The sequence below is a fragment of the Eumetopias jubatus genome, unplaced genomic scaffold, assembly GCF_037043125.1.
Source record: "Eumetopias jubatus isolate StellerSeaLion01/CBP00866 unplaced genomic scaffold, mEumJub1_p1.0 scaffold_5, whole genome shotgun sequence".
NCBI classification, from domain to species: domain Eukaryota; kingdom Metazoa; phylum Chordata; class Mammalia; order Carnivora; family Otariidae; genus Eumetopias; species Eumetopias jubatus.
Window position 1 is genome coordinate 22657697 of NW_028274811.1, and position 14761 is coordinate 22672457.

At 37.4% G+C, this 14761-nt stretch overlaps 1 protein-coding gene across 1 annotated transcript in view; it reads right to left on the bottom strand.

Annotated features, from left to right (window-relative positions):
* The window catches only part of FBN2 (fibrillin 2), a 254470-nt gene that overhangs the window by 123163 nt on the left and 116546 nt on the right, over positions 1-14761 (bottom strand). Inside the window, exon 8 of the mRNA XM_028103619.2 lies at positions 5156-5281. Coding sequence (XP_027959420.1) covers positions 5156-5281 — 126 coding nt within the window. The remainder of the gene's footprint in view (positions 1-5155; positions 5282-14761) is intronic.

Sequence of the window (14761 nt, forward strand, 5' to 3'; positions counted from 1 at the left end):
CCTTGCATGAAGACCTTCCTCATTTATTTTAAAAAGTTGTTTCCCCCATTGATTTTCGTCTCTGGTCTATGTCCTGCTCAAACATCTTGATAGGCTCTCACTGCCCTCAGGATCAATCTGAAACTCCTCAGCATAGAAGTTAAGAACATTAGCAACCAAATCTTAATCTGAACCATCTTTCTTGTTTTTTCTCCAACTATTTCCTCCCTCAGCTCTCTTTCACAGATAAACTCTTCGTACCCTCTCCGGAGCCCCTCAGACACTTTCTGGGTCTGCCATCTTGCTCACACCTTTCTTCTTACTCAGCACACCCCTATTCCCTTTGTGCAGCTCCTACCTGTGTGCCAAAGTCTACAACAGGACAGATATCCTCAAGAATTTTTGACTTATAGAATCCAATGCCTACAAAATGATTTAGCAGTTAATCACCCATGGCCTTAAACATTTTCTTTTACTATTATTTTTTCACATTTATGTTTTCAGGTTTTGTTTTCTTAAGAATATTCCAAGACAATATTGGGCACTGAAACTTTTGTAAGGCTCAAGAAAGTGTCCTAGGATGTTGTGGCCATAAGATTTCTACATGCTTACTCTCATTTCCTGAACTTTGCTGGGTTTGTTGCTGACTGGTACGTTCAAATCTCTCTGCTTAGGGTCCCTGCTGGCTCTTGTGTTCACAACAGCAGTAGGCATACCACCTTGCATACAGAATTTGCTCATTGGTCTTATCAGTTCATTAATTACTCATTGCTGTCTGCCAGTCACTCTCTCTGCCTATATTACCATGTGGAAATTAGGTATTAATATAATGCCAGAGTATTCCAAAATGACATCAGGGTCACTAAACTGTGCTATTAAAAATGCTTCTAAGAAAAAGATTATTAGGCATGTTTCTACTCTTTTTCTTTAAATTTTTTATTGTTATGTTAATCACCATACATTACATCATTAGTTTTTGATGTAGTGTTCCATGATTCTTGTTTGTGCATAACACCCAGTGCTCCATGCAAAACGTGCCCTCTTTAATACCCATCACAGGCTAACACATACCCCACCCCCCTCCCAGATGTCAATGCTACCTAGAGCAATCTACACATTCAATGCAATCCCCATCAAAATACCATCCACTTTTTTCAAAGAAATGGAACAAATAATCCTAAAATTTGTATGGAACCAGAAGAGACCCCGAATAGCCAGAGGAATGTTGAAAAAGAAAAGCAAAGCTGGCGGCATCACAATTCCTGACTTCAAGCTCTATTACAAAGCTGTCATCATCAAGACAGTATGGTACTGGCACAAAAACAGACACACAGAGCAATGGAACAGAACAGAGAAGCGCAGAAATGGACCCTCAACTCTATGGTCAACTCATCTTTGACAAAACAGGAAAGAATGTCCAATGGCAAAAAGACAGTCTCTTCAACAAATGGTGTTGGGAAAATTGGACAGCCACATGCAGAAGAATGAAACTGGACCATTTCCTTACACCACATGTTTCCACTCTTTTTAGAACTGACATACATTAGTATTCTATGTTGAAAAGAAAGCTCTGTCCTGGGTATTTAAAAAAAAACTTGGTAAAACATACTAGATAAAATTACATCAGGCACTTGACTTTTATATTTAGTATAAAGTAAAATGGGAAAACTATCCTAGTTTGAAATTAAAATGCCCAGCTAAATGCTTCTGCCATATGAAATTGTTTTCCTACACATAAAAGAAATAAGGCAGTTTATTGATGCTTTATAATGTGGTATAGACTCAGGATATTTTTGAACTTGAGTAAGATATCAGGGCAGCATTCAGCATATGTCACTCTCAGAACAGAGCTGCAGATAACATGCAGTTTCATACTGGAGAAAAAGTTTTGAGTCCATCCAACTCATTATTGTTAGCATAGATGTGTTTACAAAATAAATAGCATAGATATATCCGTAACATACATAATTTAATGATAAACAAATTCAATGTGAGAAAAGACAGATGCAGATTTTTAAAAAATCAAAATCAAAGATCTCTTACACATTAAAGTTAGATTTGTTTTTTCTCATCTATGGAAAACACATACTTATTCCAAATGTAACACAGTTATTCAAAAACGTTTTTTTTATTATTCAAAAAATTTTAAGCTGCTTACTTAATTGTAACAATGGTTTTATAATTTTGGAGAGCCACTCTTCCCTCCTTAGGGGATCTCCTTTGTTCCTGGGTCAGGATGTTGACCCTGGAATGAACGAGGAATCATGCTTAGCACAGGACTCACTGTGCCTCAGCTCTCTGAAGAGAGAGGGGCATTCTGGACCATCACTCAGGGCTACCACATCACGTCCAGCAGGATGCCAAATGATGCAAAGCAGTTATTAACCAAGATAAAATTTTCACATTCAACATCATCTCCTTCAACCATTTGATGGCTTGTCTATTCATTTCTAAAAGATATACTGAGCCAAACTTCTATACAAGGCACCATGTAAGGCTCCGAGGGAGCAGCATAAGGCAAGGCCAATGGAACTCACGGTCTGGTCAACAAACAAAGCACAAGTATCTGTGCAATATGATAAACAGAAATGAAGGAAATGAAAAATATTATGGGGTGGGCTGATTAATTTTGCCCCAGAAGAAAATCTGATCTCTAACTGCGGACTTAGAGGATGAGTTGGGTTTCAATGAGCACAGAAAGGGGAAATCAAGATGCTTCAGAAGAGAGGACATTTTAGGCAAAGCCATGGCACTGTGGTCATGCAGAGCAGTGACAGGAACGTGAGTATGCGGCCCCAAGTGTTAGAAATGAGTCTTTTTGTGTGTGTGTGTGCAAGATTTTATTTATTTATTTTAGAGAAGGATTGAGAGCATGAGCAGGGGGATGGGCAGAAGGAAAGGGAAAGAGAGAATCTCAAGCAGACTCTACGCAGAGTGCAGAGCCTGACACAGGGCTCGATCCCACAACTCTGAGATCATGACCTGAGCTGAAATCAAGAGTCGTATGCTTAACCGACTGAGCCACCCTGGCGCCCCAGCAATGAGTCTTGAATACAGGCTGGCACCAGGTTCTAAAGGGCTTTGAATGTCCAGGTAAAGAACTTAGAACTTTATAGAGGCAGGCAAGAGATAAAGAGAATTTATCATAATTTCATGATAAACCAAGTATCTGACAGCAAAGAAAAACAATCTCCATAAATCACAGGGAACCTTGATCTTGATTATCTGAATACAATGAAGAACATGCCTCCTTTTCAATGAAAAAAAAAAAGTGAACACAAATTTTGTTTGATTAAATATTTAGAAATGTAAAAAATCAAATACAAAAAATTAATTTCAAAATTATGATATAAAAGACTAACATTTGTGTCAAATTCTTCTAGTGAGTTTGCTTCTCTTCTCACCCCTTACCACCTCCATTCTAATCTATTCTCAAAGGCCTTCGATTACTCCACCTACCAAATAAAATACATACACCTGATGTGGATTTCCAGAATTTCACAATAATAACCTCACTTCTCCAGCCTCCCTTTTTCTTCTAGCCATATTCTACAGCATAAGTTTCCTAAAACTAGGGTCTATGGCATGAGCCAATAATGTTCAATGATGACTCCCAAATTGGTATTCCTCCTACAGAACTGAATCCATGCCTATTTCAAGCTGATGAATATGTGTATGTGTGTATACATAGATTATTTTCCTACAGTTTTAGAAAATCAAGCTAAGTGGAGGCAGTCCTACTAGTTTTCAACTCTCCTAGACCTGTGACTTCACAATTAAATTAAATGAATTAGACTTACATACAGTGAGTCAATGGGCACACTGACCCTAAAACCAGTTAATTTTCTCCATTTTCTAGCCTTAAATAGTGCACATAAGATGTCTGACCTAATGTCAGATAGGAACTTGGATGCATTCATAAAGAATAAACAACTGTCATTCAAATCTCATTACTCTAAGTTGGGAGAGGGAGGCGGGACGCAGACATCCTACCTTTCAAAGCAGATTGTCCTCACAGTACTGGAGAAACCACTCATACTGGAGACCTGGATATCTAGGCACAGGGTCTCCACCTGCTTGAAGTAACTAAGGAGGCAGTGCAGTGTCAGACTAACATGGTGCAGGAGCCCCAGAGATCTGCATTAGAACATTGGCTCCATCTACTGGCTCTTGTGTAAGTCACTTAACCTCTCTGAACCTCAAATTTCTTTGTCTGCAAATCTGAATAATTACACCCATCACACAGAGCTATTATAAGAATTACGTAACATACGGGTCCAGTGCAGGCACATCCTCTTCTCCTCCTCTTAATCATAATCGAGTATGTTTTATTGCACACTTACTAAGAAGAAACTGAGGTACAGGGGGTCCGTGGCTTGCCCAAGGCCCCAGTTAGTTCTGAGATAATGAGGTAATACAGATGTGCAGTGCCTTACACGTGGCATGTGTTTCATAAATGGTAATGATTATTTTTACTGCCACTACTTCTGTTTTTCTTATCAAGGCCATTGCTCTTCTTCTACTAGTATTTATGACGACAATATAGTATTCTGAAGGTAGAATCTACACCTCTAACCTTCACTGTTGGATGGCGTCCCTAAGTTTAAGCTTTGCTCAATAAGGGATGACCCAGACCATGACTGAAATATACTGTTTCATCTTTCCAAACGAAGGAAAACATACAAATATATCTGGCTTTGCTTTGAACATACTTAAAACGCAAAATTAAAGGTGTCAACTTCTTTTTTGTAGTAACTCTTTTTCACTAGAATAAACAAGCCCTAAGTAAATAAGACATTGACTACATTCATGATTCATAGCAATGAAAGAAGCTTTAATTATTACATTCTGTCTCCCAAGGCAGATTTAAAAAAAAATACCTTTCTCCTGCCTTTGTGTCTCTAGCACTCGGCAAGAGCAATGTCTTGAGGAAGTCTTTCTTCATTTCCAAAATGACTTTGACAACATAAAACAAACCCAGATGGTTTCTGAAACTGAAGTCTTTGCAAAGAGCACCTGGTCTATCAATCCCTCAATAGTGGTGCCATTTATTTTAAACAACCTTTTCAGCCATTTTCCCAATGGTTTTATAATTGTTGCCATCTTCATACATGTTTGGGCTATTCTGTTATTATAAAGAAGCACTGTATTGTGCCTTCAAAAGTCCAAGGCTTACCGATACACCGAGAGCCATCTGTTGAGGTCACGTATCCACGTGGACAAATGCAAAAATAGCTTCCCACGGTGTTGGAACACTCTCCAGTCTCACATATCCCAGGAATGATGCTGCACTCATCAATGTCTAATCAAGGGAAGGAAGAGAATCTGATTGAGAAGGGCGTCCATTAAGCAGCTCGTACAAGGGATTTTTTTTAAAGAGCATCAGAGCACTCATGGTTGATTAGGTTAGATCATATAACCCTGAATATACTCTTGTTTCAGACCCTGAGGAATTTCTCACACATATCTATGGGAACTGAGATGAAAGTAAACTCCCATGGCAGTAAAACAATGCCAACGAAAGCAAAACTATATCCTTTCCTCCCCCTGCCCCAACAAATGCCATTTAAATTGGAAAATAAGTAAAGATGTCAATGTTTTAGTTTCTATTCTATATCAACTGGGGAATTATCCTACGACAGCCTTTAAAAAACACATACAGGGATTACATTTTAAAATATGGAATAACAGAATACATTTAAAAATTTATAGCTGATTTTCATGCTAATTATTTGAACTGATGGATGGTAGCAAGTAATTTTTTTTTTTCTATTTGGATTCAGGACATGTTTTTGTACTTACATTTGAATATGGGTATATTTGACATTCCAGGAATTAACTTTAATTCTAAAAGAACACAGAAACATGGCAGAGGGCAAACTTGGGAGGCTTTGGGAGGTGTCCAGTTTTCTTACCGTACCTCCCTGCACTTACCCATTCAGCTTACTCAATGCCTGGACTAGTCTATTCCCTTACATGTCCATGAAAGATCTCCTTTCTTTTAAGCTTCCGTTAAAGCAGAAAACCTGGCCACTTATATAAGCATTAATGTATTTTTCTTCTAGTTCAGTAAGCAGAGAGAGGTGGAAAGTCAAACAAAACTACAATTAAGTACACTGGGACCTAATTGCTAATACATATAAGAGGAAATGAGCAATTGTGAAGGAAATCCAGCCACAGATGCCTAGGAGTTGGCCGTCTTCTTTAAGGCACATAGTTAGCAAAGACCACTGAATACAGAGAAGGATTTAAAAGTCATAAACATAATGATTATGGAAAAGCAAACCTGAGCTTTTAGTTTCTTTTGAGTTTTTTTAGTTGCATATTTATTTTAATATATCAATTAAAAAAACAGGAAAAATATATTCTTAAAAATGTAAGGAAAGAAATTTTATTTTTTAAAAAGATTTTATTTATTTATCAGAGAGAGAGAGAAAGAGAGAGAGCACAAGCAGGGGAAGTGGTAGGCAGAGGGAGAAGTAGGCTCCCCGCTAGCAAGGAGTCCATGCGGGACTCGATCCCAGGACGCTGGGATCATGATCTTGAGCTGAAGGCAGCTGCTTAACCAACTGAGCCACCCAGGCATCCCAGGAAAGAAATTTTAAGCCCCACAATTTAAAAAACTGTTGGCAATGCCTTTCTTGAATTCCTCCATTGATCTAATCATTCTTTTTTCCTCCATTTATTCTGACAAGCTACTCTTGCCTACAAGCTGTGTCATGAAATAACTATAAGCCTGTGCGTCTTCTTGGAATGTTCTCATATAAAAAAGTTACCAGATTCAGACATTCCCTGAAATAATATCTTCATTTGAGGCTTAGCAGCTAGCCACTGAAGGCACAGTGGGACAAATCAAAATTGACCAATTCCCTAAGAGAGATCAGAATTCTAACATGAACTGACTACATGAGAAGCAAGTACATAATGCAGTGCAGTTACCAGCAGATTTAATCCAACAAAATGAAACCATGTGTGCAAAATTAGGACCTACTGCATCTTGTGTTGCTCTCTCGGTGCCGTGCATCTTAATAAAATCAGACGTGGATTCAGAATAGAAAGGAAAGTAGAAGAGCTATGCTTTAATCACCCAATGCACTGATAAGTCACTTGAGGATAGAGAAGACTACAGAATAGACCAGCACATAGTAGAGCAGCAAGCAGTGCAGAGGTGAGACAGCCTACACTTCCTTCTGATCCTCTACGGTCCTACCAATAGTCAAGGCACTTATGGAGCCCAGGGTTGATCTAAATTCTTAAAAATTACAAACCTTACGTCCTTCATTTAAGCATTAACTCTTATTTCCAAGCATTTCCTTTCCTAATACAGAACTTCTTTGTGCTCTACTTCCAAATACCGTCCCTGACAACAAAGAGTAGAACATTGAAAGATGTTTGACATTTTTCTTCTTTAAGGAAAAGAAAAGTCTGGAACAGAGAAGAACACATGGAGTGATATTAAATTTGTGGTTTTTGTGTTAAATGCTTTAGTGCACCCAAACTCCATGTTTCACAATCCTTAGAATTAACTAGGCAACTTAGAAGGTTAGCTTCCAAATAATTGTATGAAAAAGGCAAAATACTAAAGTATTTAGGAATCCTATATGAACAATAGGAATGTATTTCATTTTTGGGTAGACTCCCACATAAATTTTAAAAATTCAGTGTTTTTTTTTAACTGATCAAAACACCCTGTATTTCAATGCAGTCATACCCAATATTTATCCATCAGTTAAAATTTAAATTTAGCATTAATATTTATGGTAAGAAGGATGTGTGGCTTCAGCTCTTTTATAATATTAGTTCTTCAAGATCTTATATCACGATCAGATTATAGTATCTTTGCAAATATAAAGAGTACACTGGCAACATACACAGAAGTGCGTCTAAGGGTGATAAATCTTTTCACTGAAAAAGGCGAAGTCTTTTAATAAAAGGAGTTGGTTTCATTCGTCCTCAGCATATCTAATGTGACTCCAACAACCTTCCCTTGAACTTTTTGTAAAAGGTTTATTTATCGGGGGGAGGGAGGGCTCCTGTGTGGCTCAGTCCTTAAGCACTGGACTCTTGGTTTTGGCTCAGGTCATGACCTCAGGGTCATGAAATCGAGCCCGGCGTCGGGTTTCATGCTCAGCATGGAGTCTGCTTGAGGTTCTCTTCCCCTCTCTCCCCCTTCCCCCACTCGCATGTGTGCGCTCTCTCTTTCTCGCTCTCTAAAATAAAAATTAAAATCTTTAAAACTTTATTTATCAGTTTGGTGGCTTTGGTCTGCAAATACCAAAAACTGGTCTAAAGGGACATAAACCAAAAAATTAATAGCTTGCCTATCTGAAGTCCATACGCCATGGACATCAGGTTGATTTAAGTCAATGTCTCTTGTTCAGTTTCTCTGAGATGTGCTCAACTATGCCCTCTGTGCTTTGATTTCATCCTTAGGCTGTCTTCACTGACAGGAGCAAAATGGCTGTAGCAGTTCTAGGCTCGACCTTTGACCCCCAGACAGCTAGTGGAGAAGAGGGTGTCTCTTCCTGTGGCTCTCTTTTAGGGGGGAGGAAACGTTTTCCCAGGAGCACCCAGAACACCTTCCCTGTTGTCCTAATGTTTTGAGCTATATTCCTCTAGCCAGGAGAATATGCTGGTTGGCAATCCTGAACCTAGAATTCTGAACCAATTATATGCTTATTGGCTATCCTGAACCTAGAATTCTGAACCAATTACTTTGGCAAGTGGAATGCAGTCAGCTTTAGACTAATAAAGAACAACAAAAACAGCACAGATAAGTGCATCTGAAAAGAGAGCACAGCTGAAGCATGGAAAATGTACCAGAATGGGTAGGAAGTTGATGGAAGATGAGCTTAGCTAGTTAGCCATACGTTGAATCCTGCAGAGTCCACCCAAGGACTTTGGCTTTTATTATGAGGTGATTTATGGTGTCTATGAAAGAGTTTAAATTGCATTCATAAGCAAATCAATATTTTAGAAAGACAATTCTTGTGTGTAATGTGGACAGATAATGAATCGCCTAGTAATTAATGATGAGAGCATGGAATAGGCTTTATGGTGAGAACACATTTTCGTGAGATATGAGGAAGGAGAAATCAACAGGACTTTGCTACAGGATAAATTAGACTTCTAGCTTGATTAACAAGGGACATAATGGTAGTGCTATTAACAGAGAATGGGACATGGAGAGAAGAACACATTTTAAGATTAAGCTGGGTTTTGGACTTTTTGAACTTCAGATTTTTTTTAGAGAAATGGGCAGCAATTCCAACTGCATAGCTACAAATTTGAAACTCAATAAAGACATAAGGGGTAAAGATGTACACTTGTGATTTATCACCAACTCAGTGGGTTGTGTTTGAAGTTATAGTAATAAATAAGATGTGCAAAGGAGACACATAAATGAAGAGAGTTGAATTTAAGGAGGGAAATTCTGAGAACCACCACATTCTAAGAGAAAGTCAAAGGAAGAAAAGCCATCATATGTGACTGGGAAGGAAAAATTAGGGAGAGATGAGGAAGAGTATGATGAAGACCAGCATGGACACTGTCAAAAGGAGAGGGTTGTTGAATGTGCCATGGGAGGGTAAAGAAAGAGAAGGGCTGGAAAGTGCTTGGTAATTTGAAGAAGTTGAACGCAGGTTTTTTGTTTTGTTTTGTTTTTTAAGAAAATTAGATCTAAGCAAAACCATCTGACAGATTTGACTGCCAAACCACAGAACCTCATATTTGTCAACCAACATTTACAACATTTACTGTAAATCTTACTCTAAGCAGAATATAATGAATAATTTGGTAAGTAGTGCTAAGTGTGATCTCAGATTATCACTGAATTCTAAGAACATGGCCCTAGAGATTCTGTCATTTCCAATATGGACGTCATACTATAAAGCAGTCCATGTAACAATTATGTTACAGAGAACTTAGAACAAATTAAACAAGAAATTCTGCTTTTAACAAAGTCTTTGTATTTTCTTTCCATCAGTGTCAAGGAACTATATGTATGTGGTCTATTCTGTATAATTTTTTTTGGTACAGGAAAACATACATTTCCATTTTACACTGAACTTCTATTAATACGTTATTTAAATTTATGACTAAATTTTAAACAGAATAAACTGCTGTTTCAAGCTTTATAAGGACAACAGGCATTACAGAAATGGTAAAATAAGCTATAATGGAAAAGTAACGTTTGCTTTCCCCTTTCCAGATTTTGAATGGAGTGTATCGACTGTACTCAGAATTCTACTGTATATTCATAAAGTTTTACTGAAATATAATATTACATGGTAGTACAATTCACCCATTTACAGTGCAAAATTCAATGGTTTTTAGTATATTCACAGGGTTGTGCAGCCATTCCTACAAGTTAATTTTAGAATATTTTCATCCCCTCAAAAGTACTTCCACCCCATCAGTTGTCACTCTCTCTACCTCCCTCTAAGCTCTAGGGAGTAACTAACCTACATATAACTAAAAGATGTACAACTAATACTAACTAAACTGTCTCTATAGGTTTGCCTGTTCTGGACACCTCATATAAATGGAATCATAAAATATATGGTGTATAATAATATTATAGTGTATGGATAGATCACATTTTATCTATTTATTCATCTGTTAATGGATATTTGAGTTATTTCCATTTTTTTGGCTATTATGGATAAAGCTGCTATGAACATTTGGGTACTAGTTTTATGTCGATATATATTTTCATCTCACTTGGGTAAACACCTAGAAGCGAAATTGCTCAGTCATAAGGTAACGTTATGTTTCATTTATTGGGGAACTGCCAAATTGTCTTCCAAAGCACCTGTAGAATTTTAAATTCCCACTAGCAATGTATGAAGATTCCAGTTTCTCCATATCCTTGCCAAGGTTCATTATTATCTTCTATTTTATAATAATGTGAAATGGTATCACACTGTAGTTCTGGTTTGCATCTCCCTAATGACTAAAGACGTTCCACACTTTTTCATGTACTTAGTGGATTTTTACATTTCTTCTTTGGAGAAATATCTACTTAATTGCTTTGTCCCATTTTTAATTGAGTTATTTGCCTATTAATAATTGAGTTGAAAGAGTTCTTTATATATGCCCTATATCTGATACATAACTTGCATATGAATTTCCAATATGAACTTTAGAACAGACTGCCAATTTCTGCAAAAAAAAAAAAAAAGCAAATTGGGATTGCAACAGGGATTGTGTTGCATCTACAGATCAATTTAGGAAATACTATCATCTTAATATTAAGTATTCCAATCTATAAACATGGGATGTTTTTCCATTTATTTAGAACTTCTTTAATTTCTTTCAAAAAGGTTTTGCAGTTTTAAATGTAAACGTCTTTCATTTCCTTTGTTAAATGTATCCCTAGCACTTTATTCTTTTTGATACTATTATAAATGGAATGCTTTTCTTAGTTTCGCTTTCAGAACGTTCACTGCTAGGGTATGGAAATGCAATTGATTTTTATATATTGATATTGTATAACATCAACCTGGCTGAACTCCTTTATTGGATCTCTACTTCAGTGGATACCTTACTCACTTTAGTTGATATCTTCTCCACCAAAAGCATGTCATCTGCACAGTTTTACTGCCTCTTTTCCAATCTGGATACTCTTTATTTCCTTCTCTTGCCTAACTGCTCCATTAGCTAGAAGCACTTATTCTTTTGCCAGGAAGTATGATGTTAGCTATGGATTTTCATAAATACCCATTATCAGGAGGTTTCCTCCTATTCCTATTTTGTTAAGCATTTTTATCATGAAAGGGTGCCAGATTTTTTTAATGCACTTCTTGCATCTATTGAAATAACTGTATGGCTTTCACCTTTTATTCAATTATTTGGATGGTGTATTACATCATTTGACTTTTCAGAGGCTGAACCACCACCCTGCATTCCCAGAATATATATGTGTATAGAACAAGAATATATGATCATGATGTATAATCCTTTTATTTATTTTTTATTGTTATGTTAATCACCATACATCATTATGTATAATCCTTTATAGCTGGACTCCATGTGCTAATATTTACTTGAGGATATCTGCATCCATATTCACGAGGAATATTCATTCTTTTTTTTTTTTTCTTGTTTCCTTTGTCTGGCTTTAGTATCATTGTGACACTGTCCTCAGTGAACTGGGAGACATTTCAACCTTCTCTATTTTGGGGAAGAGTTTAGGAAATACTGGTATTAATTCTTCTTTGAACATTTGGTAGAATTTATCACTGAAGTTATCTGGGCTTGGGATTTTCTTTCTTGTGGGAAATTTTTAAAGTACTAATGGGATCTCTTTACAATTGCTATAGCATGTTACTATAATGTATTGTTATCATCTATTCAGATTTCCATTTTTCTAGAGACAGTTTTGGTAGTTTGTGTCTTTCTAGGAACTTGGCCGTTTTGTCTAAGTGGTCTAATTTATTGGCATACAGTTGGTTGTCCTGTTACTTTATAATCATTTTTGTAGGTCAGTGGTGATATCTTTTCTTTCATTCATAATTAATAATTTGGGTCTTCCTTCTTTTCTCTTGTCCAGTCTAACTAAAGGACTGTCAATTTTGTTGATCTTTTCTGTCAACTGACCATGATTTTCCGTATTTTCAGTCGTCTCTAATATTGTCTTCCTTCTGCTTGCTCTGATTTTAGTTTGTTCTATTTTTACGTCCAAAGCGGAAGATGAGGTTATTGGTTTGAGTTCTTTCTTTTTAATATAAGTGTTTACAGCTAGAGATTTCCCTCCAGGGAATGCATCTCACAAAGTTTTGCATATTCTGTCTTTCATTCATCTCAAATTATTTTCTAGTTTCCCTGTGACTCCTCTTTCCACCCTTATTTAGAAATCTGCTGCTTGATTTTTACATATTTATGAATTTTCCAAATTCCCTTCCATTATTCATTGCATTTAATTCCATTGTGGTTGGAGAACATCCTTTGCATGATTTCAATCTTTTAAAATTTCTTAAGCTTTGTTTTATGGCCCAGTGGTCTGTTAGGGAAAACGTTCTATGTGATTTCAAGAAGAATATATATTCTGCTGTTGCTGTGTGGAGTGTTCTTCAGATGTGTGTGAGATCTAATTAGATTATTGTGTTGTTTTATTCTAGTTCCTTGTTGATCTTCTGCCTCATTGTTGTATTACTGTATCCATAATTGCAAGTGGGGTATTGAATTCTCCTCTATTGTTTTTTTTTCTTTTTTTAAAATTTTTTTATTGTTATGTTAATCACCATGCATTACATCATTAGTTCCTGATGTAGTGTTCCATGATTGTTTGTGCATAACATCCAGTGCTCCATGCAGAACGTGCCCTCCTAATACCCGTCACCAGGCTAACCCATCCCCCCACCCCCCTCCCCTCTAGAACCCTCAGTTTGTTTTTCAGAGTCCATCATCTCTCATGGTTCGTCTCCCCCTCCGACTTACTCCCCTTCATTCTTCCCCTCCTGCTATCTTCTTCTTTTTCTTTTTTCTTAACATATGTTGCATTATTTGTTTCAGAAGTACAGATCTGTGATTCAACAGTCTTGCACAATTCACAGTGCTCACCGTAGCACATACCCTACCCAATGTCTATCACCCAGCCACCCCATCCCTCCCACCCCCCACCACTCAGCAACCCTCAGTTTGTTTCCTGAGATTAAGAATTCCTCATATCAGTGAGGTCATATGATACATGTCTTTCTCTGATTGGCTTATTTCACTCAGCATAACACCCTCCAGTTCCATCCACGTTGTTGCAAATGGCAAGATCTCATTCCTTTTGATGGCTGCATAATATTCCATTGTGTATATATACCACCTCTTCTTTATCCATTCATCTGTTGATGGACATCTTGGCTCTTTCCACAGTTTGGCTATTGTGGACATTGCTGCTATAAACATTGGGGTGCACGTACCCCTTCAGATCCCTACATTTGTATCTTTGTGGTAAATACCCAGTAGTGCAATTGCTGGATCGTATGGTAGCTCTATTTTCAACTGTTTGAGGAACCTCCATACTGTTTTCAGGAGTGGCTGCACCAGCTTGCATTCCCACCAAGAGTGTAGGAGGTTCCCCTTTCTCTGCATCCCCGCCACCATCTGTTGTTTCCTGACTTGTTAATTTTAGCCATTCTGACCGGTGTGAGGTGGTATCTCATGGAGGTTTTGATTTGGATTTCCCTGATTCCAAGCGATGTGGAGCACTTTTTCATGTGACTGTTGGCCATCTGGATGTCTTCTTTGGAAAAATGTCTGTTCATGTCTTCTGCCCATTTCTTGATTGGATATTTGTTCCTTGGGTGTTGAGTTTGATAAGTTCTTTATAGATCTTGGATACTAGCCCTTTATCTGATATGTCATTTGCAACTATTTTCTCCCATTCTGTCGGTTGTCTTTTGGTTTTGTGGACTGTTTCTCTTGCTGTGCAAAAGCTTTTTATCTTGATGAAATCCCAATAGTTCATTTTTGCCCTTGCTTCCCTTGCTTTTGGCGATGCTTCTAGGAAGAACTTGCTGTGGCTGAGGTCGAAGAGGTTGCTACCTGTGTTCTCCTTTAGGATTTTGATGCACTCCTGTCTCACGTTTAGGTCTTTCAACCATTTGGAGTCTATTTTTGTGTGTGGTGTAAGGAAATGGTCCAGTTTCATTCTTCTGCATGTGGCTGTCCAATTTTCTCAACACCATTTGTTGAAGAGATTGTCTTTTTTCCATTGGACATTCTTTCCTGCTTTGTCGAAGATGAGTTGACCATAGGGTTGAGGGTCCATTTGTAGGCTCTCTATTCT